The sequence below is a fragment of the Planococcus citri genome, chromosome 4 (assembly GCF_950023065.1).
Source record: "Planococcus citri chromosome 4, ihPlaCitr1.1, whole genome shotgun sequence".
NCBI lineage: Eukaryota > Metazoa > Arthropoda > Insecta > Hemiptera > Pseudococcidae > Planococcus > Planococcus citri.
The window spans coordinates 31,828,464-31,852,970 of NC_088680.1; the positions used below are offsets into that span (position 1 = coordinate 31,828,464).

The window sequence follows — 24,507 nt, forward strand, 5'->3', positions numbered from 1 at the left end:
ACGAATCCGAGTGGTTCCCTACTGTCCCGGGTGTGCTTTCCCCCAAATTGTGGATCTTAGCCCCCCCAATCGGTTTTTGACCAATTATATCGAAATATATTGACTCTAACGCAAAAATGGTGAAAACGAATGTTGTTCTACGTCAAGTTTCCCGTCTGACAATGCTGATGGTTAATATTGATCGTAATATTTTTAATCGTTCAAAAATTGTACGGGGGAGGGGTTCTGTTTGTTTTACTAAAACACAAAGCAGACTACAGCGTCACCACTACCCCTCCTGTCCCCTCAACATTCAGTTATTCGCGGAAAGACTTACCTACATGATAGGTGAATTGAAATACACTGAAAAATTTAAAAATGTCGAATGGATGATTAAAACGAGTTTCAAACTCCAATTTTAACGTAGCGTGACCAATTCTCCCCTTTTGTGGATCCCAAGCCCCTCCAAACTTTTTCTTACCCATCTTCTTCAATACTGGTCACATCATGCAGCAAAAATCGCATATCGTGATTTTGAGAAAAAAGATATTACTAATACCTTAGAAACTATCGCAATCAGGGACCTAGCAAAGTGGTTTTGCAGGGGAGGGGCAAAAATCATAAAATTCTCAACTAATTTGACTGAAAATTTCCAAGTTGGTTGAAAAAAGTGTATTCAAGTTACGAGGGGAAATTTAAATGGAATTAATTATTTATAACGTTTTTTTTTTTTTTTTTTTTTTTGTTGGAAAAACTCATAAATTGATAAAATATTTCAAAATAGAATCCCGAAAACATATATACTACTACATACTTGATGTATCACACGACTTTTCACGATTTTTCAAAATTTTAACCCCCTTTTTGGAGCACAGAGGGGCTTTGAGGAACTGGACCCAAAAAATAAGTTGGTATTCGTATTCAGCGACCTCGAAAACACACTATTCGATGTATCGCATGTCCAGATTAGTTTTTCAAATATATGATTCAGTTGTGTGTTACTTGAAAAATCAATTACCCCCCCCCTCCCCCCCCCCCCACAAACCCCCGAGGAGTATTGAAGACCAATAAATGGTGGTGTAGTTAATAGTTGAATGAATAGACTTTGTAAAAAGAATTTGAGCGCTTTGATCAATTTATTGAACTGATCTTTTTTGAAACATATACTCTTTCCACCCTTTTTTTCAGACACCCTTTTGAGGGATGGGTATCGAGCGTCGTGGCAAAAAATGTGAATCGGACCGGTTTTAGTTCCCTAAGAAAGTTAGCTCCTGGGGTAGAGGATGCGGTTTTTTTTTTGGTAGTTCAGTGGGTTCATCTGAACGCATTCCCGGAGAAAAAATTTATGTGCCAATTTTTTCCTTTTTAAACCCGCTATTTGCCCTCTCTAATCTGAGTGTGTATTTTTTTTAAAATTAATTTTATCTCAATAATAACGATAGAAATTTATGTCGAAAAATTAAAAAAAAACCAGACAGTTGCGCATTGCGCAGCTGGAACAGTGTGCGTAGCGCGATTTCGAAAAAAAACAACGCAATTGTAAAAAAAACAAAGCGATTTTGGAAAAAAAGCACAACGCGATTTCGAAAAAAAATGCACAACGAGTTTTTGAAAAAGCACAATTCAAATTTTGAAAAAAAGCACAACGCGATTACGGGAAAAAAGCACAACGCGATTTCGAAAAAAAGGGCACGAGTTTTTGAAAAAGCACAACATAAATTTTGAAAAAAAACAACGCAATTTCGGAAGGAAAAGGCACAACGCAAACTTTGGGGGAAAAAGCACAACGCGATTTCGTATAAAAAAGCACAACGCGATTTCAAAAAAAAGCACAACGCGATTTCAAAAAAAGCTCAACGCGAACTTTGGAGAAAGAAGCACAACGCAAATTTTTAAAAAAAAGCACTACGCGATTTTGTATAAAGAAGCACGCGATTTCAAAAAAAACCACAACGTGATTTTTTTACACGATTTTGGAAAAAAAGCACAACGGGAACTTCGGAAAAAAAGCTAAACGCGATTTTGAAAAAAAAGCACAACGCGAACTTTGGAAAAAAAAGCATGACGCGAATTCGAAAAAAAAACACAACGTGATTTTTAAAAAAAGCACAACACAATTTTTAAAAAACAGCACAACACGATTTCGAAAAAAAAGCACAAAGCGATTTTGAAAAAAAAAGCACAACGCGATTTCGAAAAAAAGCACAACGTGATTTCAAAAAAAACACGATTTAAAAAAAAAGCACAGCGCAAACTTCAAAAAAAAGCACCACGCAATTTCGAAAAAAATGCACAACGCGAACTTTGGAAAAAAAGCACAAGACAATTTTGAAAAAAAAGCACAAAGTGATTTCGAAAAAAAAGCACAACACGATTTCGAAAAAAATGCACAACGCAAACTTTGGAAAATGAAAAAAAAAAGCACAACGCGAACTTTGGAAAAAAAGCACGACGCGAATTCGAAAAAAAAGCACATCGCGATTTTTAAAAAAAGCACAACACAATTTTTAAAAAAAAGCACAACGCGATTTCGAAAAAAAAAGCACAACGCGATTTCAAAAAAAACAACACGATTTTGAAAAAAAAGCACAACACAAACTTCGGAAAAAAAGCACAACACAAACTTCGAAAAAAAAGCACAACGCGATGTCGAAAAAAATGCACCACGCGAACTTTGGAAAAAAAGCACAAGACAATTTTGAAAAAAAAGCACACCACAATTTTGAAAAAAAAGCACTACTTTGAAAAAAGCACAACGCGATTTTGAAAAAAAGCACACGCGAAAACGAAAGCTTGAAAGCACTATGCAACATCAAATGCACAGCACAATACCAAAATCTCAAAAGTATGTATAACGCGACAGGCATAGAACTTCTCTGGAGCACAGCCAAAGCGCAAATGACTGGTGGGATTCGATAACTAAGGGTAGCCACCTGCTTTCATTGTCTAGGTACTGAATGCGTGTAAATGAAACACCTGCAGGTGTTCTAAAAGAGTAGGAGGACTAAGAACAAGTTTACTTGACAATGACAACAGGTGAAGATAACCATCTAGATAGCAAATGTTCAAATTTTATGTAAAAGGTTTCTATGGTCTATTGTGTTTGCCGATCGGCATCTGTTATAAATATAACACCACGGCGGGGGGGGGGGGGGTGTTTAATTTTGAAAATTTAAAGTCGGCTTCGCTTTTGTCTGCTTCCCTTTTGAAAATTTAAAGTTTAGCTCCATGTGGAGCCCCAACATGCTCTGCAAAATTAAATTTTTATCACCCGTTGTGTTCTCTCAATTCAATAAAAACTGGCAGATAAGCGAACACAAAGGGAAAGGGCCATATCAAAAGGGAAGCCGACCAAAGCGAAGCCAACTTTAAATTTTCAAAATTGAACAATGAGAAAGGCATCAAAAGCGGCGCCGACAGTCAGTTAAATTTCTAAATTTATGTATCACCACAGGGGTGATTTTTCGGAAATTAAACAATGGGAATAGTATATTACGTAACAAGGATTAAAAGTGCGGCTTTATAAACGAGTACTTTATAGCCCGAGCCGTAGGCGAGGGCTATAACGTACGAGTTTATAACACCGCACTTTTAACCCGTGTCACATATACTGTTTTTCGTAAATTATGTGTATAAAGAGCTCATTATACAACTATAATCAAGGGCAAAAGTGAGTTTTCTATTGGCGATCTCAGATCATCAAATAACAATACATAATCACGATTATGATGTTCGCTGATTGTTTTAGTTTTACTTTCAATTTGCATCGTGATTTCAGATCAGTAGTTAAGTAATTCTTATTTGTGAAGATTTTCTAGAAATTAAACTCATCAACGAAGATGGTCCGTTTGAAGCGAGCATAATATTTAACCGTTCAACTAGTGCCTACGAGCAAGCACGTACATACTAGCTAAATGGTTTAGTGGTGTTTTGTTTTGGTTTTACTTTCAATTTGCATCGTGATTTTGGATCGGTAGTTAAGTAATTCATATTTGTGAAGATTTTCTAGAAATTAAACTCATCAAAGAAGATGGTTCGTTTGAAGCGAGCATTATATTTAACCGTTCAACTAGTGCCTACGAGCGAGCACAATATGCTAAACGGTTTAGTTGTGTTTTGTTTTAGTTTTACTTTCAATTCTAGTCAACGAAGATGGTCCGAACTTGGTATACCTATCGATAATTATTGATAGCACTGAAGAACAATCAACAAATTACAACACTAGACAAATCTTCCGGAATGTATCAACTAGCTTGAATAAACTACCTAGGTATATGAAGTCACTGAAGTAAAAGATTTTGAATGAGTAAGTTAGCTACGATGAAAATAACACAATTTAGATCGAATGGAAGACGTTATCAGTGTTTTTAGATGATATTTGGATGTAGATACTTGAGAGTTAAATAGAACAAAAACTCATCGTAACTTAATACTACTACCTTCCGTTTGTAATTACTTAGGATGATACTTATTACTTAGAACAAATACAAACGAGTTCGTCATTGACAGCATAACTTCTCTCAATCTTTAGTTCAAGTATATTATTTGTTCGTTCATCTTCAGTAACATTTTCTACGTTGACTTATGCCAGTAGTAAATTTCAATATTCAATACTTTCATCAAACATTTCACCTTACTTACCGTGCAGAACTAAATTGTGTTATTTTCATCGTAGCTATTCAAGTTGATAAATTCCGGCAGAATTGTCTAGTGTTGCTGTTGTAATATTTGTTGATTGTTCTTCGGTGTTATCAATCATCAATATATGAAGCTCGGACCGTCTTCGTTGATGAGTTAATTTTCTAGAAAATCAGGTACTATGACAATAAATGAAAACAATTTAGAAATCTAGATCGAATGAGAAAATTATCAGCGTTTTTAAGTGATATTCGAACAGTAGAAATGTGACATTTTCATGATTAAAGTGTATTGATTATTTCAATTGATTGCCTTTTTCAAAGTTTATCAATATTCAGATTCGTGTTTATCAAAGTATTGAATTTATATCGCGAATTTTTACAAATTATCTACATTCCCAATTCGTCATGAAAGTCTGAAACTATGAAACAGTTTCACGTTTTAGTCACTTAGTGATAAAAAAAATTTACACCATAATACAGTACTGCGCATGCGCTGTGCTGATACAATAACATAAACAAACTGACAGGGAAATAAAATTGCTGCTCAACGTCGATAGGGAAATAAAGTTGCTATTTTATTTCCCCATGATAGGTCGCCGATAAAAGCTCACTTTTGGCCGTGATTATAGTTGTATAATGAGCACTTTATACACATAATTTACGAAAATGTTCTTACAACCCCATGCGGTGAAACATAAATTTGGAAATTTAACTGACTGTTGGTGCGGCTTTTGATACCGTTCTCATTGTTCAATTTTGAAAATTTAAAGTCGGCTTCGCTTTTGTCGGCATCCCTTTTGATATGGCCCTTTTCCCCTTTTTATTCTTTTTTTGGTACAAATTTTTGTAATTAATTGCAATTACTCAAGAAGCTAATTGAGTAATTGCAATTATAATTACGACATTCCCTCCCTCAAATTAAGCCTCACCTACGTATGAAAGATTCAAAAAAATCGGCCCATTCCTCTCAGAGAACATTCGAACCAAAGAATTTTTCAACTTTCGGAACAAAAGTGCTACACACACTAAAAAAAAAAAAAAAAAAAAAAAAAAAAAACTGTAACAAGACATTGTTTGCTGAAGAATCGGAATAAGGTAAGTAAGTAAGTAAGTAAGTAAGTAAGTAAGTAAGTAAGTAAGTGAGTAAGTACAAGTACCTGTTTACGTTTACTATCATGATGTGGGCCACAAAAGTAAGTTACGCTGAAATTTACTTCAGAAATAAAATTTACTCTTGCCTCTACTCGTAACACCGATTTTATTTTTTTACTCAGTTGTACATATAAATATGTACTTCTTATTAATAAGAGAACATGAAAAAAATATTAAAAAATAATTAAAATAAGTTATAGTAAGATTTTCGCAAAAGTTACTCTTACTTTAATGGGAATACCTGTACCTAATGCCACGTACAATATTATGGTTTTAATTAGAACTACAATACACATTATTTTTCTTTTCTTACTTATCAAATAATAAAAAAAAAAAAAAAAAAAAAAAAAAATGCTTCTAAAGAATCAACAGACGACGATATGATCCACTGTAGGGCTGTGATGTTGGTCTCCGAATCTCTCTCATCCTTTGATTTTAAAAAAATCCTCTATCCTCATATCTGTTCATTTTGATTTTGCAGTTCGGTTTTTAAACGTTGTCTCTTTAGTCCAGGAAAATTAGATGAAAAAAAAGGGTCATTGGGAAAAATGGGGGAGAAAGCTGAATTTTGGTATACTGGTCCATTTTTTTGTGCTGAACACGAATCCGATGAGTCCCCGGTCGTCCGTGGTGTGCATTCTCCCCTATTGTGGATCTAAGCCCCCCAAAACCAGTTTTTTGCAATTTTCTCCCCCGCATTGCATTTTAGCGAGAAATAGGTGGTCGGATAAGAATCTACGTCAAATTTCCGATCTAGTGATATATCAAATTTCTTTCTACCCCCAAGGGGGGTGGAACCACAACCATTCAAAAAAGGGGGTTCCCCAAAAAATACATAAGGGCTGTAGGCGCCTAAGAGGGGTGAAATGGTCCCCAAAAGCGTTTAACATGAAAGGTGGGTACCATAGAGAAACCTCTGCGCAAAAAATTTCAGATCCACACCCCCTACCCTTTTTGCGGAGCCCCCCTTTTTGAAATTTCAGTAGCACTTTTCTCAGCCCCATTTCAACCGATTTTGAAAATTTTTCTGGAAGTTATGTATATCCTTGATAGGTATTCACACAAAAATTTTCAACCCCCTCCCCTCAAATTTACCCCTCAAAATGGCGTTTTTTTCATTTTTTTATGCCTATTAACAATCAAGATTGCGAGGTACAATTTTGTAAACACGTTTTTTGGATGTATTTTTGGCCCCCAAACATCATATACTATATTAGAAATTTTTGCTGTGGTGCGCCGTGGTGAAAACTTGGAATAATGTATCGTAGGGGGGTGGGGGGTGAAAGGGGAATTTTGAAAAAAATAACTATCAATGAGTAGGGTATCGTTTTCATATGATTCGATACCGCTGAGTACGAATATGACCTCAGATTTTCTGCTACACTCACCTACCCCTCTCCAGAGCCCCTCAGCCCCCCTCAATTTTCACGATTTTCGAAATATAGTTATTTTGATGATGTTGGTGTCGTTTTCATATGATTCGATACCGCTGAGCACGAATATGACCTCTGATTTTCTGCTACAATCACTTACCCCTCTCCAGAGCCCCTCAGCCCCCTCAATTTTCACGATTTTCGAAATAAAGTTATTTTCGTGATGTTGGTGTCGTTTTCATATGATTCGATACCGCTGAGCACGAATATGACCTCTGATTTTCTGCTACAATCACTTACCCCTCTCCAGAGCCCCTCAGCTCCCTCAATTTTCACAATTTTCGAAATAAAGTTATTTTCGTGATGTTGGTTTCATTGCTATGGGAAAATTACATAAGTTCATTGTTATTGTACATAAAATTTCTCGTAGAATCAGCTACAGCACATGGTTCCCCCTCGAGGGGGGTGGATCCTTCAATTTTTTTCCACGCAGAAAACGCAACAAATCGGTATGTGTACTGGACTGTATAGGTCTGCGGAGCATATGTGGCATAATAATTATTCATGATAACTGTAACTTGAGTATGTATGAGTATGTATTTTATAATTCAATGACTACCTACATAAAAAATCACAAGAAAAAAATATGGTAAAATTCCCCTTTCACCCCCCACCCCCCTACGATACATTATTCCAAGTTTTCACCACGGCGCACCACAGCAAAAATTTCTAATATAGTATATGATGTTTGGGGGCCAAAAATACATCCAAAAAACGTGTTTACAAAATTGTACCTCGCAATCTTGATTGTTAATAGGCATAAAAAAATGAAAAAAACGCCATTTTGAGGGGTAAATTTGAGGGGAGGGGGTTGAAAATTTTTGTGTGAATACCTATCAAGGATATACATAACTTCCAGAAAAATTTTCAAAATCGGTTGAAATGGGGCTGAGAAAAGTGCTACTGAAATTTCAAAAAGGGGGGCTCCGCAAAAAGGGTAGGGGGTGTGGATCTGAAATTTTTTGCGCAGAGGTTTCTCTATGGTACCCACCTTTCATGTTAAACGCTTTTGGGGACCATTTCACCCCTCTTAGGCGCCTACAGCCCTTATGTATTTTTTGGGGAACCCCCTTTTTTGAATGGTTGTGGTTCCACCCCCCTTGGGGGTAGAAAGAAAGTTGATATATCACTAGATCGGAAATTTGACGTAGATTCTTATCCGACCACCTATTTCTCGCTAAAATGCAATGCGGGGGAGAAAATTGCAAAAAACTGGTTTTGGGGGCTTAGATCCACAATAGGGGAGAATGCACACCACGGACGACCGGGGACTCATCGGATTCGTGTTCAGCACAAAAAAATGGACCAGTATACCAAAATTCAGCTTTCTCCCCCATTTTTCCCAATGGAATGCTATTTTTCCTGGACTACTTCTGCAAAATAAATGATAAATAAATAATTATTATTATTATTATTAAATTTTAGGTAGGTATGTACTCTGTAAGTTGGCATTCAGTTAAACGTCAATATGTTACTAACATTATTAAAACATGTTTCAGTGGTGTTTTGTAAATTAGTGTTAAAATTATCGCCTAATGATTCACAACAACTAATTAAGTATATAAGAGCACGATTCATCATTTCATTAACTCAGAATTATTTTAACATCATACATCATGATATGCACTTATCTACATATCTCGTCCAATGTACCTAATGAAATTCTACGTAAAAACTGAAAAATCTCATTGCATTAGATATTTAGGTAGGTTTAGGTATGTACCTTCATTTCGATCGCTAAATGAGTGAAAATAAATTCGATATTTTTATTAGTTTTGGCAGACGACAGCACTGCGCATATTATTTGAGGAACATCATCACAAAATTCTTCAACTTCTGACTGTTTAACCGTTCTTTCACTTTCTAAATCGCATTTATTTCCTGCATGCAGAACACATCAAGGAGGTACATTACTTGTAAGTCCACATATTCTGTATTTTCAGAAATCATTAAGGGAAAGTTCAGTTCAAGTAATCACTTACCCACCACAATTATTGGTACATCTAATCCAAAATCGTGTTGGATTCGTTCCAACCACGTCGTTCGTAAATTTGAAAACGTGCTTTCTCTTGTAATATCATAAACTTTGTGGAAAAAAAAAAAAAAAAAAAAAAACGTTACAAAAACCATCTTTACTTAAATCTTTTGCACGTACCTACGTAATACAAGTAATTTGGACAAGTACAACACAGTACCTATTTATGTACCAAAAGAACGGGCAACTTGGCAGTTAGCATGGGTTTTGACATATTCAAAATTTTGATCAGATGTTGGCATTACACAGAAAAGGTCAATCTGACCTAAGTTAGGTAAATACAAATGCTCAATTTCACAACTACAATAATCCTTAAACTAGATTTCGAAATAATACCAATTTTCTGTAAACAATTCCCAACCAAAATTTTCAAAAAATGAAAAACTTCATCGCTCGAATTTCATCAATAAATCTCAAAATCATTTTAAAACGTTGATTCGGACTCTCCAAACCCAAAAACCAAAATTGACAATGGGTGGTGAAAATTGAAGTGTTACATTCGTTCACCAGCCCTCAACAAGGGCCTTTATATCTATATAATAGTCAAAGACTAGGGCTCAAGAAGCAATACTCACTGCCAAGTTGGGCTCCACCGCCAAGTTACTCGCACTTACGGTACCTACTTTTCATAGGTAGTACAAAACTCACCCAATATTATTCCATTCGGCGATCTTTTTCCATACTCGTATGTTTGTTGGAAAGCACGGTAAGCTGTTTCTGAATTACAGGTATCATATATTCGTAACTGAAATTGAAACAAAAATTTTATGCACAGAGACTTTACAAATGACACCCATTTCTTAGAATTTTTTTGAAAACTAGCTATTAAAATTTCCTCTCCTTTAAACGATTCATTGTTCTGTTTATATACTTACATTTAAGGAATAAAATAAAAATAATTGACAGCTTGAATTTTTAGCATGATTAATAATTTAAGGTTCTTTCATGTAAATGATGTGATCATAAAAAAAAAAAAAACAGAATAGGTTACACGAGTGATAATGCCAGAACTCGATTTTTTTCAGGTTTGATTCATTGAAATACCTACATAAGGTTATGTACATTATACGTAGGTAGAAATTTTAAAAATAATTAAAAATAATTTGGCTAGGTACTGGTAGGTACAGGGTGCCCAGAAATATCGAGCACCCCTAAAAAAGTATTCTACTAAAATACTTTGGTTGGTCACAGTGAATGATAATAATGATAGCACATGATTGGTTGTTGGACTGGAGAGATAACATTCTACCAATCATATGCATCTATTTCACGTTGCCAACCTATATTTTTAATGAAAAACTTTCTTAGGGGTGCTCGATATTTCTGGGCACCCTGTATTATGCTATGAAATAGGATAATGATTTTTGAAAAAGTTCTCGATTCAAGATAAGTAAATATCAAGTTTGAAAATGAAAATATTTCCAGCTTCTTTAATTGTGATCATAAAAGGTATGAGTCATTTTGACTCAAGTACATAGCTAAATGCAATATCGCAATTTTACGAGTAATATTATCTATAGACTATATAATCCATACACGAAAAAGTGCTCTAGATGTTGATTTTGTATTTTTTTTTTCGGGGAAAAAATGCGCTGCCAAAATGAAGGTACTACCAGCCTCATTCGGAAAAGTGCAATTTTGAAATTTTTACCCCGCACAACGAGGGGGTGGACCCTCAAAAAGGTGATTTTGGAGACATGGTCGGGACCGAAAAAACTCAACGGGGTTGTGTTGAGGGACTTCTCCCGATGCCAAATATGTAATTTTTTCCGTGAAACCCTGCACAACTGCATTCTATGGCACTTTGAATGCGATTTTTATGCATTTTTGGCCATTTTTGATGGTAAAATGGCTCTTATGTCCAGGATATGGCTGAGGACCGAACGATTCTTGGACGTTTGTTAGACGGGGCTATTTAAAGCCCAACTGCGCGAAAACGGCGAAAAAATACGATCACAACGCGATTTTATGAGCACTAATAGGCTTGTTACCACTCCCCTACCCCCAGAATTAAATAATGTTTTGTCTATTCGATAATATCGATGCGACCCATCAAAATGGAATAAAATTTCGCGCTGAACTCAAAAATCGCAATCAGTTTTAATTCTGCCCCCCCTCCTCGCGGTGGAGTTTTGTCCCCCAAACTGAATATAATGATGATATTACACAAACTTTGCACATTACACGTCGATACTGAGGATTTATGTGTACGCAATCAGAATGATTCTCATATTCGCTGCTTGGGAATATTTTTGCTTCAAAAATTTTCATTCAATCTCCACCCTCTCCCCTCCCCTTTAAAGACTATGTTTGAAGTTTGAACATGGATTTGAAAACTTGAACATGACCTATCAAAATGGTATAAAATTTTGCGCTGAGCTCGAAAATTGCAGTCATTTTTTATTTGGACCCTCACGGTGGATATTAATTTTTAAATTTTTGTCTTTTATTTTTGTTCCAATTTTCTTACTTCTTTGTATTTTTTTCTCGTTCTTATTTTTCTATTTTTTTTTTTCATTTCATCTCGTTTTTTTTGTTTGTATTTTTTGTATCTGTCATCGTTGTTCCATTTCTTTTATTTTTTATTTTTTTCTTGTTTTTCTCATTTTTCTGTTTTTACTTATTTCATCTCATTTTCTTTCATTTACCTACCTACATTTATTGTATCTTTCATTATTGTTCCATTTTTCTTGTTTGTATTTTTTTTTTCTTATTTCATCTAATTTCTTTTCATTTAGGTATATTTTTTTACGTTTTTCATTTTCGTTCCTATTTTCTTATTTGAACTTCTGAATTTTTTTCTAGTTGTTATTTTTCTGTTTTTTTTTCACTTCATCTCGTTTTTTTGTTTGTATTTTTTGTATCTATCTTTCATTGTTGTTCCATTTTTGTTTGTTTGTATCTTTTCTCGTTTTTCTAATTTTTCTGTTTTTTCTCATTTCATCTAATTTTTTGTCATCTTTCATTTTTGTTCCAATTTTCATATTTTTTTGTAAGTATCTTTTTCCTCGAGTATTTCTTTATACATATTACAAGCGTCATATTGTTACATAAATTCTCATATATACAGACGCATAATGTGCAACGTGTTCAATTTCCTAGTCACCTTTAAGGGGGAAGGGGGTAAAACTCCACCGAGGGGGTCCAAATGAAAAATGACTGCAATTTTCGAACTCAGCGCAAAATTTTATACCATTTTGATAGGTCATGTTCGAGTTTTCAAATCCATGTTCAAACTTCAAACATAGTCTTTAAAGGGGAGGGGAGAGGGTGGAGATAGAATGAAAAATTTTGAAGCAAAAATATTCCCAAGCAACGAATATGAGAATCATTCTGATTGCGTACACATAAATCCTCAGTATCGACGTGTAATGTGCAAAGTTTGTGTAACACTAACATCATCGTTATTCAGTTTGGGGGAAAAAACTCCAACCCGGGGGGGGGGGTCAGAATTAAAAATGATTGTGAATTTTGAATTCAGCGCGAAATTTTATTCCATTTTGATGGGTCGCATCGATATTATCGAATAGACAATGCGTTATTTAATTCTGGGGGTGGGGGAGTGGTAACAAGCATATTAGTGCTCATAAAATCGCGTTGTGATCGTATTTTTTCGCCGTTTTTGCGCAGTTGGGCTTCAAATAGCCCCGTCTAACAAACGTCCAAGAATCGTTCGGTCCTCAGCCATATCCTGGACATAAGAGCCATTTTACCATCAAAAATGGCCAAAAATGCATAAAAATCGCATTCAAAGTGCCATAGAATGCAGTTGTGCAGGGTTTCACGGAAAAAATTACATATTTGGCATCGGGAGAAGTCCCTCAACACAACCCCGTTGAGTTTTTTCGGTCCCGACCATGTCTCCAAAATCACCTTTTTGAGGGTCCACCCCCTCGTTGTGCGGGGTAAAAATTTCAAAATTGCACTTTTCCGAATGAGGCTGGTAGTACCTTCATTTTGGCAGCGCATTTTTTCCCCGAAAAAAAAAATACAAAATCAACATCTAGAGCACTTTTTCGTGTATGGATTATAGTCTACTACTTTTCTGGAAGTAAACAGTTTTGCATTTCTTATTGTTAGTTTCAAAATATCCATTTTTTTTTTACTGTAAGTGGCAAGCCTCAAACTCAAAATCTATAACATGAGATATCCCGGCGGTTTGTTGATCTAAAATATCTCAGAAAAGTACCTAAATAGAGCGGGCAAATAGCGGTTTTAAAAAGGAAAAAATTGGCACATGAATTTTTTCTTCGGGAATGTGTTCGGATGAACCCTCTGAACCACCAAAAAAAAAAGCCGACTCTCCTACCCCTGGAGGAAAACTTTTTAGGGGGCTGAAACCGGTTCTGATTCACGTTTTTGGCGTTTTACTCCGTAAATATTAGGTTTTTGAGAAAAACTACCATGACGAAAAATGTTCCCCTTCAAATTCTCGACAATTTGATTTTACGCTCTATACCCATTCCTCAAGGTGGGTGTCCAAAAAAAGGGGTGGAAAGAGTAGGTGTTTCAAAAAAGGTCAGTCCAATAACCCTATTGACAATTTTACTAGCAAAATGCTAGCATTAGTAGCACCCACCTAGCATGAGTAGCAGGAAACTAGCATGATACTAGCGTTATGCTAGCATGAAATGAACTAGCATAACATGCTAGCAAAATGCCAGCTTATTACTAGCATGATACAAACTAGCAAGAAGTATGTTAGCAATGAGCTAGCAACATGCTAGCAACATAACTACCGAATGAAGCTAGCATTTCCCGCTAGCAAAATGCTATCATATATCTAGTATGAGATGAGCTAGCACAATGCATGCTAGCAATATGCTAGTTAAACCCTTGCCCCTTAATTACCGAGTGATGCTAGCAGTTCATACTAGCATGATGCTATCATATCGCTAGCATGGGGTGAGCTAGCAAAATGTATGCGAGCAATGTGCTAGTCAAACCCTTGCCTCATAATTACCTAGTGATGCCAGTTGTCCCTGCTAGCATGATGCTATCATATTGCTAATGTGAGATTATCAAGCAAAATGTATGCTAGGGATATGCTAGTTGAAACCCAGCACCATAATTATCGAGTGATCCCAGCAGCTCCTGCTAGCAAAATTCTACCATAATACTAGCCTGACATGAGCTAGCATAATGTATGCTAGCAACATGCTAGTTATATCCTAGCATCATTTTTACCGAGGGATGCTGGCAGTTTCTCCTAGCATAAAGCTACAATTTTGCTAGCATGATATGAGCTAGTAAAAAGTACACTAGCCATACACTAGTTAATCCTAGCAGAATAATTATCTTATCAACAATTTTACTAGCAGAATGCTAGCATTAGTAGCAGAATACTAGCATGGTACTAGCATGGAATCAACTAGCAGATTACCAGTTAGAATGGTGTTAGCACCTAGCACTTTGCCAGCAGACATTTTATTGGAAAATTCATCCTAGCATAGAACTAGTATGGTGCTAGCATGTGGCGAACTAGCAAAAGACAGGCCAGCAATTTGCTGATCACATGCTAGCAGCATAACCACCGAGTAAAGCTAGCAGTCACTACTAGCATATTGCTAGTGCATTGCTAGCACACTGTAATGGTGCTAGCATGAGGTGAACTAGCAAAAGGCATGCTAGCAATCTGCTAGTTTCATGCTAGAAATACAATCACAGGTAAACTTGCACTAGTCTACTGCTAGCGCTATTCTAACCTTGGTAAAGCAAGCAGTCAAAGTATTAGCATGGTGCTAGATTTTTGTAAAAAGTGTTCTTATCCAGGTGCTAGCAGTCAAGTGCTAGCATAATGCTAGCAAATTGCTAGCGTTGTTCTTCATCATGATGCACTTAACTTCTCTTAGATGAAGTGTGTAGTCAAGTCGAATATAAGCTCAATACAGTTTCCTGTTTAAATTAAGAAGAGTGAAGTTGGTAAACCAATCACTCAGTTTATACTAGCACAAGATGCTAGTGCAATGCTAGTTCTAAACTAGCATTGTAGGGCAATTGCCCATTTTTGGATATTTTTGGGAAACGTACCATAATTTAAAATACCCTATTCTTTTATAAGGAAATTAATGCACTTCTAGCATTATACATATTATACGCATGCTAGCAAAAAGCTAGCAAGATCATGGTAGCACCAGTAGCACCATTTTGAACACCTGCACTAGCATATCTGCTAGCAAACTTACGCTAGCATAATGCTAGTCCCCCTGCTAGAATTATGCCAATTGTATACCAGCATATGCTAGAAATATGCTAGCATGACTATGCTAGCACCAATAGCACCATTTTGAACACCTGTACTAGCATATCTGCTAGCAAACCATCGCTAGCATAATGCTAGAAAAATGCTGCTAGCGTGGTGCTAGTACCATTTTCCTAGCATTGTGCTGGCAACAGTTTGCTAGCAGATATGCTAGGAAAGGTGTTCAAAATGGTGCAACCAGTGCTAGTATGGTCATGCTAGCACTGTTGCTAGCATTCTGCCACTTGAAATTGTCAACAGGGAAATTGATCAAAATTACCACTTGAAATCATTCGTTTTCGCTCAAATTTTTTTTACAAAGTCTACTCACCCAACTACTAATCAAACTACCATTGGTTTGTCTTCAACCCTCCTCGAGGGTACGTGAGGGTTGCTTGATTTTTCAAATAACACACTACTGAATCATATATTTGAAATACAAATCTGGACGTGCGATATATCGAATAGTATGTTTTCGAGATCTCTGAATACGAATATGAACTTATTTTTTGCATACAACCCCTCAAAGCCCCTCTGTGCCCCAAAATGGGGGTCAAAATTTTGAAAAATCGTGAAAAGTCGAGTGATATATCGAATGGTACGTTTTTGAAGTCGCCGAGTGCGAATATGAACTTATTTTTTGGCCCCCCCCCCCCAATGTCTCTCTTTGCCCCAAAATGGGGGTGAAAATTTTGAAAAATCGTGAAAAGCCGAGTGATATAACGACTTGTATGTTTTCGAAGTCGCTGAGCACGAATATGGTCTTATTTTTTGGGCCCAACCCCTCACAGCTCCCAACTGCTCCAAAAAAGGCCAAAATTTTAAAAAAATGTGAAAAGTCGAGTGACATATTGAATGGTATGTTTTCGAAATCGCGCTGAGTGCGAATATGGACTTATTTTTTGCCTACAACCCCTTAAAGACTTTCTGTGCCCCAAAATGAGGGTCAAAATTTTGAAAAATCGTGAAAAGTCGAGTTATATATCGACTTGTATGTTTTTGAGACACTGAACTGGAATATGCACTTTTTTCTGCTTTACTTACGATTCCTAAAAATCCCCTTACGCCCCCTAAATAGGATAAAATTTTGAAAAGTCGTCAAAAAACGTGTAATACGTTGAATAGTATGTTTTCAAGATCGCTAAATATGACTATAGACGACTCATTTTTATTATTTCACTCATTTTACTATTCAAACGTCCTACTAACGCTCCAAAATTCCTCAATGTCTTTAGCAGGTAAGATGTAAATCTTCTTGCCTATCTTAGTGTTTTCATTTTGATTGTTTTCCTGTAAAGTTTTCGACTCATTGAGGGGTGAGATTTTGTCCATATTTTGAACTTTTTTTTTGTGCAGCTGGGAGCTTTGTGGGGTTGGAAACAAAAAAATAAGTTCATATTCGTATTCAGAGATCTCGAAAACATACTATTCGATATATCGCACGTCCAGATTTGTTTTTCAAATATATGATTCAGTAGTGTGTTACTTGAAAAATCAAGCAACCCTCACGAACCCCCGAGGAGAGTTGAAGACAAACCAATGGTAGTTTGATTAGTAGTTGGGTGAGTAGACTTTGTAAAAAAAATTTGAGCGAAAACGAATGATTTCAAGTGGTAATTTTGATCAATTTATTGGACTGACCTTTTTTGAAACACCTACTCTTTCCACCCCTTTTTTTGGACACCCCCCTTGAGGAATGGGTATCGAGCGTAAAATCAAATTGTCGAGAATTTGAAGGGGAACATTTTTCGTCGAGGTAGTTTTTCTCAAAAACCTAATATTTACGGAGTAAAACGCAAAAAACGTGAATCGGAACCGGTTTCAGGCCCCTAAAAAATTTTCCTCCAGGGGTAGGAGAGTCGGCTTTTTTTTGGTGGTTCAGAGGGTCTATCCGAACACATTCCCGAAGAAAAAATTTATGTGCCAATTTTTTCCTTTTTGTCCCTGTTTTTTTACGTTATTTTCCCGCTCTAACATAGCTAAATGCAATATCGCAATTTTACGAGTAAGTAATATTATCTAATGTTCTGGAAGTAAACAGTTTTGCATTTCTTATTGTTAGTTTCAAAATATCCAATTTTTTTTTTACTGTAAGTGGCAAGCCTCAAACTTAAAATCTGTAACATGAGATATACTGGCGGTTTGTTGATCTAAAATATCTCAGAAAAGTACCTAAAATCAAGAATCATTTCATAGTACTTACCTCGATTTCTTCGTTATCCACGACCATTTTTTTGTGTCCTACTTCAAACCCAACCGTGTATCCACGCGCTGGATCATATATTCCTGTACAAAAACGAGCTTGGATACAGGATTTACCAGTTATATCGCCAACCATGATCACATCAAATGGAGGATTGGTTACTTCTTCGTCTCGCGGAGGTGGAGTTTTTTCAGACGAACACGTATTCACATTATTGCCCATAATTTCAACACGTTAACACGTATAAAAAAAACAGTTATACTCGTATTTTTTAATCAACTCAGAATCGATACTGAATAAAATCTTAACTTCCAATCCATGTGTTTGTTCAAACGTTAGCTATGCGACCAGTCATTATCGTATTCTTAACGTTCTAATCTTATCAGAGAGCGATATCGATAAAGATACATTACATACGTCACATAATACGTGCTTGCTGCTTCAGACTACATACTTGTATTTTTATATAGCTATGCATCAACAGCTTCCGAAATCGTGATGCACTTATTGCAAAAATTGAGAGAAAAATATGGCAAGGGGATCTGATCGATCGCAAGGATACACTATTCGTCAAATTTGAAGCTCACAGGTTGAAAAATTGGATACAAATTAAAAAATTGAATTACTTACTTATCTATTTTTGCAAATTTAATATGAGACAAATCTTTATTGTATGTCGCTACCTACTTTTGTTTTTTTTCTCCGATTAAAACTAAAGCGATCATAATCGTTGAAATATTATCTATATTCCTATTAGAAGGATGTTAGGCAACCCATCACTTTCGTCAATGAATATTGATATAGGTTGCGTGAGATATTTTCTCAAGGCATGTGTTGTAGTACCTGGGTCATTCCGTCAACTCAACCAAAAAAAGGCAATTTTGAAAGTCATGTCTTTCGATTTCGCTCAATTTTTTTTTACAATATGTATATACCCACCCAGTAAGTAAGAACCTCGCAATTGGTTTGGTCCCAGCCCCTTCCGGGGCGGGTGGGGGGCTTCCATTCCTTTCACATTGTCTCGTGCTACTCAACTTCAGCAGCCCATTCCTCCAAAACTATGATACTTTGATCAAAACTGATTTTACAGTTCGAAAGGGCATTGCATTTAAAACTTTTTAAGCGTTTTGAAATTTTCAAAAGTTGAAAGTTGAACTTTCAAATTGAAAGTTCAAATTTCAAAATGACGCTGTAAGTGAGAACTACCATTTAAAATTTTGAAAAAATTTCGATAGATGTACCTTTTGATGCTTTTTTGAAATATTCAAGTTTCGAGATGGAATCTCTCAATGGAGGGAGAGCACTCTCACCCCCAATTTTGGGCGAAACTTTCGAAAGAAAATCTGGGGCATGTGATGCATCGAATTCTATGTTTTTGGTGATGATGAACACGAATATGACGTCGGATTTTTAATAGGACCCCATCCACGGCCCCCAGCACCTCCCCAAAGTGGGTAAAAGTTTAAAAAAGTGTTTTGTTCGTGTGACACATGGAATAGTATGTTTTTGGTGAAGCTGAACACAAATATGACGTCAGATTTTTGATTGGACTCCATCCACGGCTCCCAACAATTTTTTTGGACTTTCACCTATTGAAGGAGGTTCTGGGAGCCATGGGTGAAGTCGATTCGAAAAACTAAGGCAATATTCGTGTTCAGCGATATCGAAAACATACTATTTCATGTGTCATACGAATGTAACCATTTTGGGGGGGTCACCTCCTTTGGGGAGGTGCTGGGGGCCGTGAACGGGTCCAATCAAAAATCTGACGTCATATTCGTGTTCAGCGTCACCAAAAACATACTATTCCATGTGTCACACGAACAAAACACTTTTTTGAACTTTTACCCCCTTTGGGGAGGTGCTGGGGGCCGTGGATGGTGTTCTATCAAAAATCTGACGTCATATTCGTGTTCAGCGTCACCAAAAACATAGAATTCGATATATTACATGCCCCAGATTTTCTTTCGAAAGTTTCGCCCAAAATTGGGAGTGGGGGTGCTCCCCTTCCATCGAGAGATCCCATCTCGAAACTTAAATATTTCAAAAAAGCATCAAAAGGCACATCTATCGAAATCTTTTCAAAATTTTAAATGGTAGCTCTCACTTACAGCGCCATTTTGAAATTTGAACTTTCAATTTGAAAGTTCAACTTCCAACTTTTGACAATTTCAAAACGCTTAAAAAGTTTTAAATGCAATGCCCTTTCGAACTGTAAAATCAGTTCTAATCAAAGTATCATAGTTTTGGAGGAATGGGCTGCTGAAGTTGAGTAGCTCGAGACAATGTGAAAATGAGGAGGCGAGAAGCATAAGGCGTTAAGTCACACATTTTTTTTTTTTTCGAGTTAGCATCACCGTCTTTAGTAAAATTCAACGAGGAATCCAGTGGTGTAGGTTTCAAAGCGCCAAAGTAATTTTAAACGGGTGAAAATCCACAAAAATGTTTTCGATTGGTAGCATATGGCAGTTAAGTCCACATAGGTTGGCGTCAAAAGGCGTTAAGTCCACCTTTTTTGGTACTTTTTCGTGTTTATTTTTGTCTTACCTGTAAAATAATGCCTCGGCCATAACAGAAATGGATTCTGCGTTGAATTTTGATTAAGAAAACATTTTGACATTCTGTGACTACGGTGTCCAATAATGAGTAAACCGCAAGTAAAAAACCAAAAAATTTATCTCCCGGTTTTTTTTATCAAAGTTTGAGGATGTACTCGTATTTTGGTTTCGTGCTTTCGTGAGGATTTTCAAGTTGTGTTACTTCAATATTTTCAATAAAATGTCGATTTTGTAATCGAAAAATATGTATTCGAACGATATAATTTATCAATTACTCATTTTTCGCCTAATTTTAATGTTTTTAAATAGTTTCTATCCTTAATTCGTCAATGCTGATTTTGTAATCGAAAAATAAATGTATTCGAACGATATAATTTATTAATTTCTCATTTTTCCAATGAAATTGATGGACTTAATGCGTTTTGCCGCAGTTTTTACGGCGTTATTTTTTCAGTCGGAAGCAAAAGGCGTTAAGTGAAAATTGAATTGCCCCCAGTGCCCCCCCCCCAAATAATTTTTCAAAGTGCAAAATATGGGGGATTAGTTTCTATGAGTCTGCTCTTTCTTTTAAGCCTAAGTTTGAAAAAATTGGTTGAGCCAGAGCTTCACAACAGTTTTTTGCGTTTTTCTCAATAAAAATTTTTTGTGACTTAACGCCATATGCTTCTGACCTCCTCAAATAATGGAAGCCCTCCCTCACCCGCCCCGGAAGGGGCTGGGACCAAACTAATTGCGGGGTTCTTACTTACTGGGTGGGTATATATTGTAAAAAAAAATTGAGCGAAATCGAAAGACATGACTCAAAAACGTTGGTTAAGTTGACATGGAATGACCCACCTGTAAGTTGAAATCTTATTTTGTGTAGGCTATTTAAAAATATACCTACACACAAATTTTCAAATTTTTCTCAAAATTTCTAAAAATGAATTCACTAAACAACAACAAATATAATAATACAAAGTATATTTTTCACAAAATAGTACCCGAATACCTACTCATAATTTTAAAAATATTGCTAATTCTAAAAAATATGCAATGAAAGTATCAGCTAGGTTCAGAGCCACCTTGAAGATGGGGGGGGGCATTCATTTCTCAGTCGACATTTTCGCCAAAATGTCACCCAAATCATCGGTCAAATTTTAGAAGATAAATGACTAAGTTTCGCCAATTTTTTCCAACAAACTGTTTAATTCAAAACTTTAAATAAAATGTCGACTGAATTATAATATCACCGACTGGAAAATATCAAAAATTTCTCAAAAATGTTGCACCTTCGCTTCACTCGGATAGATACCATGCATATTAGTTTTCCTTATCAAATAATTTTTCTAAAAATGTTTGCTTTTTCAACGTATTATTTACGTGGAGGAGTTTCTTTAAATATTTTTTTAGAAACAATAAAGTTTTTGATTTTTTTTTATTTATTTATGAATCGTCTTTCATTCAAAATTTTTTTCAAAGGGGACTCAAACAGCCAATTTGGCAATATTTTATCGTGAAAAAACATTTCAGTCGGTATTTTTGCGATCCACATCTCTCTTCTATGCATCAGTTCGAATTGTCTTTAGCTGATGTACAAAAAACGTAAAATTAATTCACCTATACCTGTGTAAAATTATGTATAAGGCTGTTTTTCTTTAGATCACCCCATCTCTTTTTCAACCACGTTCTGTGATTTCCGCAATTTTTATTCCGGCAATAGAAAATAAAACCTTCACTTCCATCCTCCAATTTTGTCAATGGACCATTTGAGCAAGTTCCTTGGGGCTTTTGACAAATACACCAGTGAAAGTTTTCAATTTATATTTAAGTAGGTACCTTGTTATTTTTAACAGTGTATTGAAATACAGGGTTGGATTTGAATCAGTAGAAAACGGATCTTGAAAATTATGAGTCTAAATCGATCGAAAGTGTCACAAAAAGGATAAATCCGAGTTTACTTTATAGGTGTTAAATTTCAGTTTCCCTTTACTTCCAAAGGTAAAAGGAACCTTTTAGCGAGAAGTTTGTTAGATTAGGAAAAAAATAACTCTTGCTTCTCAGTTTTTACTATTTATTAGTGCAAAGCTTTTCAAACACCAAGTGTTCATCATCAGGCTTAAATCACTATTGAACAAAATAACCAAGTCTACAAGCTTATATACTAGTGTACAAGGGTGTGGTTGTTTGACAGTAAAGGGTGTGGCAGTACAAGGGTGTGGTCATGTGGAAGAGGGTGTGGTTGTAGGTGAGGATGTGGTAGGAGTCATGTCTTCAAGTTTTGTTTTAATAACAGAAAGTAAGATATTTTCCAAGGGTTTTAAATCATTATTTAGTAAATTTGTTTTGTTTTTCTTCATGGCTATTGCTTCCCTAATATTTAATTGAGATGGTTTGTCTATTTTTTGTATGAGGTTCAGGTTTTCAAAGCAAGTAGTGTGGTTGGTGGCAATGAGATGATCTGAGAAAGCAGACTTATTTTCATATTTGTATTTAGCATAATAAAGATGTTCCTTGAACCTCTTTTTGATGTTTCTTTTAGTTTGCCCTATATAAATTCCTTGGCAATCTTTGCATTTAATTTTGTAGATGCCACTACAGTCTTCAGGTTTGTCTTTGTCTTTAGTGTTACCAAGAAGGTTTTTAATTTTGTTGTCATTAGTGAAAATAGGTTGTATGTTGTGTTTTCTGAAGACTGTTTTCATTTTGTTTGTGAGGGGGGGATAGTAACTGATCCTAACTCTTTTGACATCATCTTTTTCAGCAATAAAAGTTGTGGCATCTCTGATTAGTTTTTTATTTTCATGTTTTCTTATAAGTTTTTGGATAGATGTTTTTGTATAGCCAAGGTTGGAAGCAATGGCCATGATGTTTTTAATTTCTTTATTTTGGTTATTTTTATTTAGGGGGAGATTCAAACACCTGTGTATCATGCTGTTGAAAGCAGCAAATTTTTGGTTCCAAGGCTGGAAAGAATCAGAAGGGATGTAGTTATTGGTGTGAGTGGGTTTTCTATAGATATCAAATTCAAGGTGGTCAGAATGTCTGATAATTAACATATCAAGAAAAGAAGTCTTCAGGTATGATACACAGGATGTCATCAACATATCTAAACCATGCTTTGGGAAAGTTTTTATTGTTCTTTTTGAATTTTGTCTCAAGGTGGCTCATGAAAAAATTTGCCAAGAAGGGTGATAGGGGGTTGCCCATAGCTGTGCCTCCTGTTTGTTTATAGTAAGTTCCATTTATTTGGAAGATGTTTTGGGAAGTGCATAATTTTATAGTATTCATGTAATGGGTTATTTCTTTTTTGTTGATATTTTGTTCTATTAACCATTTTTCTATCATTTCTAAAGTCTCAGGGATAGGCACACTAGGGAAAAGATTTTGTACATCAAAAGATATGAGCCTGTCTGTATCATTAATAGTAATCCCTTGCAGTTTTTCTGTAAGTTCATAATTATTTTTGACTTGAAGAGTTTCAGGAAAAGGAAGGTTTTGGAAGTTGGAAAGGAGTTTTTTGGCAATGTTATAGGAAGGAGAGTTGATATTGGCCACAATTGGTCTCATAGGATAGTTAGGTTTATGGATCTTGGGAAGACAGTACATTTTAGGCACTTTAGGATTGGAAGGAAAAGGAGTGTTATTAAGGAAGGGAGTAGTTTTCACCAAACTTTTCACTTCTTTCACCATTTTATCCACAGGATCACCCTGATGATGAACACTTGGTGTTTGAAAAGCTTTGCACTAATAAATAGTAAAAACTGAGAAGCAAGAGTTATTTTTTTCCTAATCTAACAAACTTCTCGCTAAAAGGTTCCTTTTACCTTTGACATTATGGCATTCGAGCCTAATGAACCTAATTCATTATTCAACAAATACCAAAGTCTAAAAACTAAGGTGAAGTTGATACCTCTTGATATTAGTTTTCTTAAACAGTGTAGGGTAAACAATGTTTTCCCTAAGTGTGTGGTGTTTAACAGTAAAGTGAAAACTCCTTCCACAAAAAGGGCTCTAGAGAAAGCCAAAATCTATTGGTTAAGCTCTGAGCTCCACAGCCTGTATGCAAAAAGATCCAGCATAGAAGTAGAACTATATGCACTTCACAAAAAACTAAGCCAGACCATACCAAAACAGCAGTGGGATGAAATGGAAAGAAAGATGTTCAGATCAATTGAGGAGAAAAAGAAGAAGAAGAGAAATTCACAAAACAAAAAGTTGACAAATCTGTTAAAAGAAAAAAGTGACCATAGTGGTGTTAGTAATGTTGTTAGTGTCAGTGGCAGT

The 24,507-nt window shown here is 35.7% G+C and overlaps 1 protein-coding gene across 2 annotated transcripts; it reads right to left on the reverse strand.

Annotated features, from left to right (window-relative positions):
- Positions 1–5,858: 5,858 nt before the first annotated feature.
- LOC135842905 (ras-related protein Rab-2A-like) lies at positions 5,859–18,020 on the reverse strand. 2 transcript variants are annotated; one of them, XM_065360587.1, is made up of 5 exons: positions 17,684–18,020; positions 9,888–9,984; positions 9,187–9,288; positions 8,928–9,085; positions 5,859–8,577 (listed from the first exon to the last, which is right to left on the reverse strand). In XM_065360587.1, the coding sequence occupies exons 1-5, from the start codon at positions 17,903–17,905 to the stop codon at positions 8,572–8,574; spliced, it is 585 nt and encodes a 194-aa protein (XP_065216659.1). In that variant the 5' UTR covers positions 17,906–18,020; the 3' UTR covers positions 5,859–8,571. The 2 variants fall into 2 exon arrangements, with proteins under 2 accessions (XP_065216659.1, XP_065216658.1); XM_065360586.1 differs by having other exon boundaries at positions 5,859–9,085.
- Positions 18,021–24,507: the final 6,487 nt, after the last annotated feature.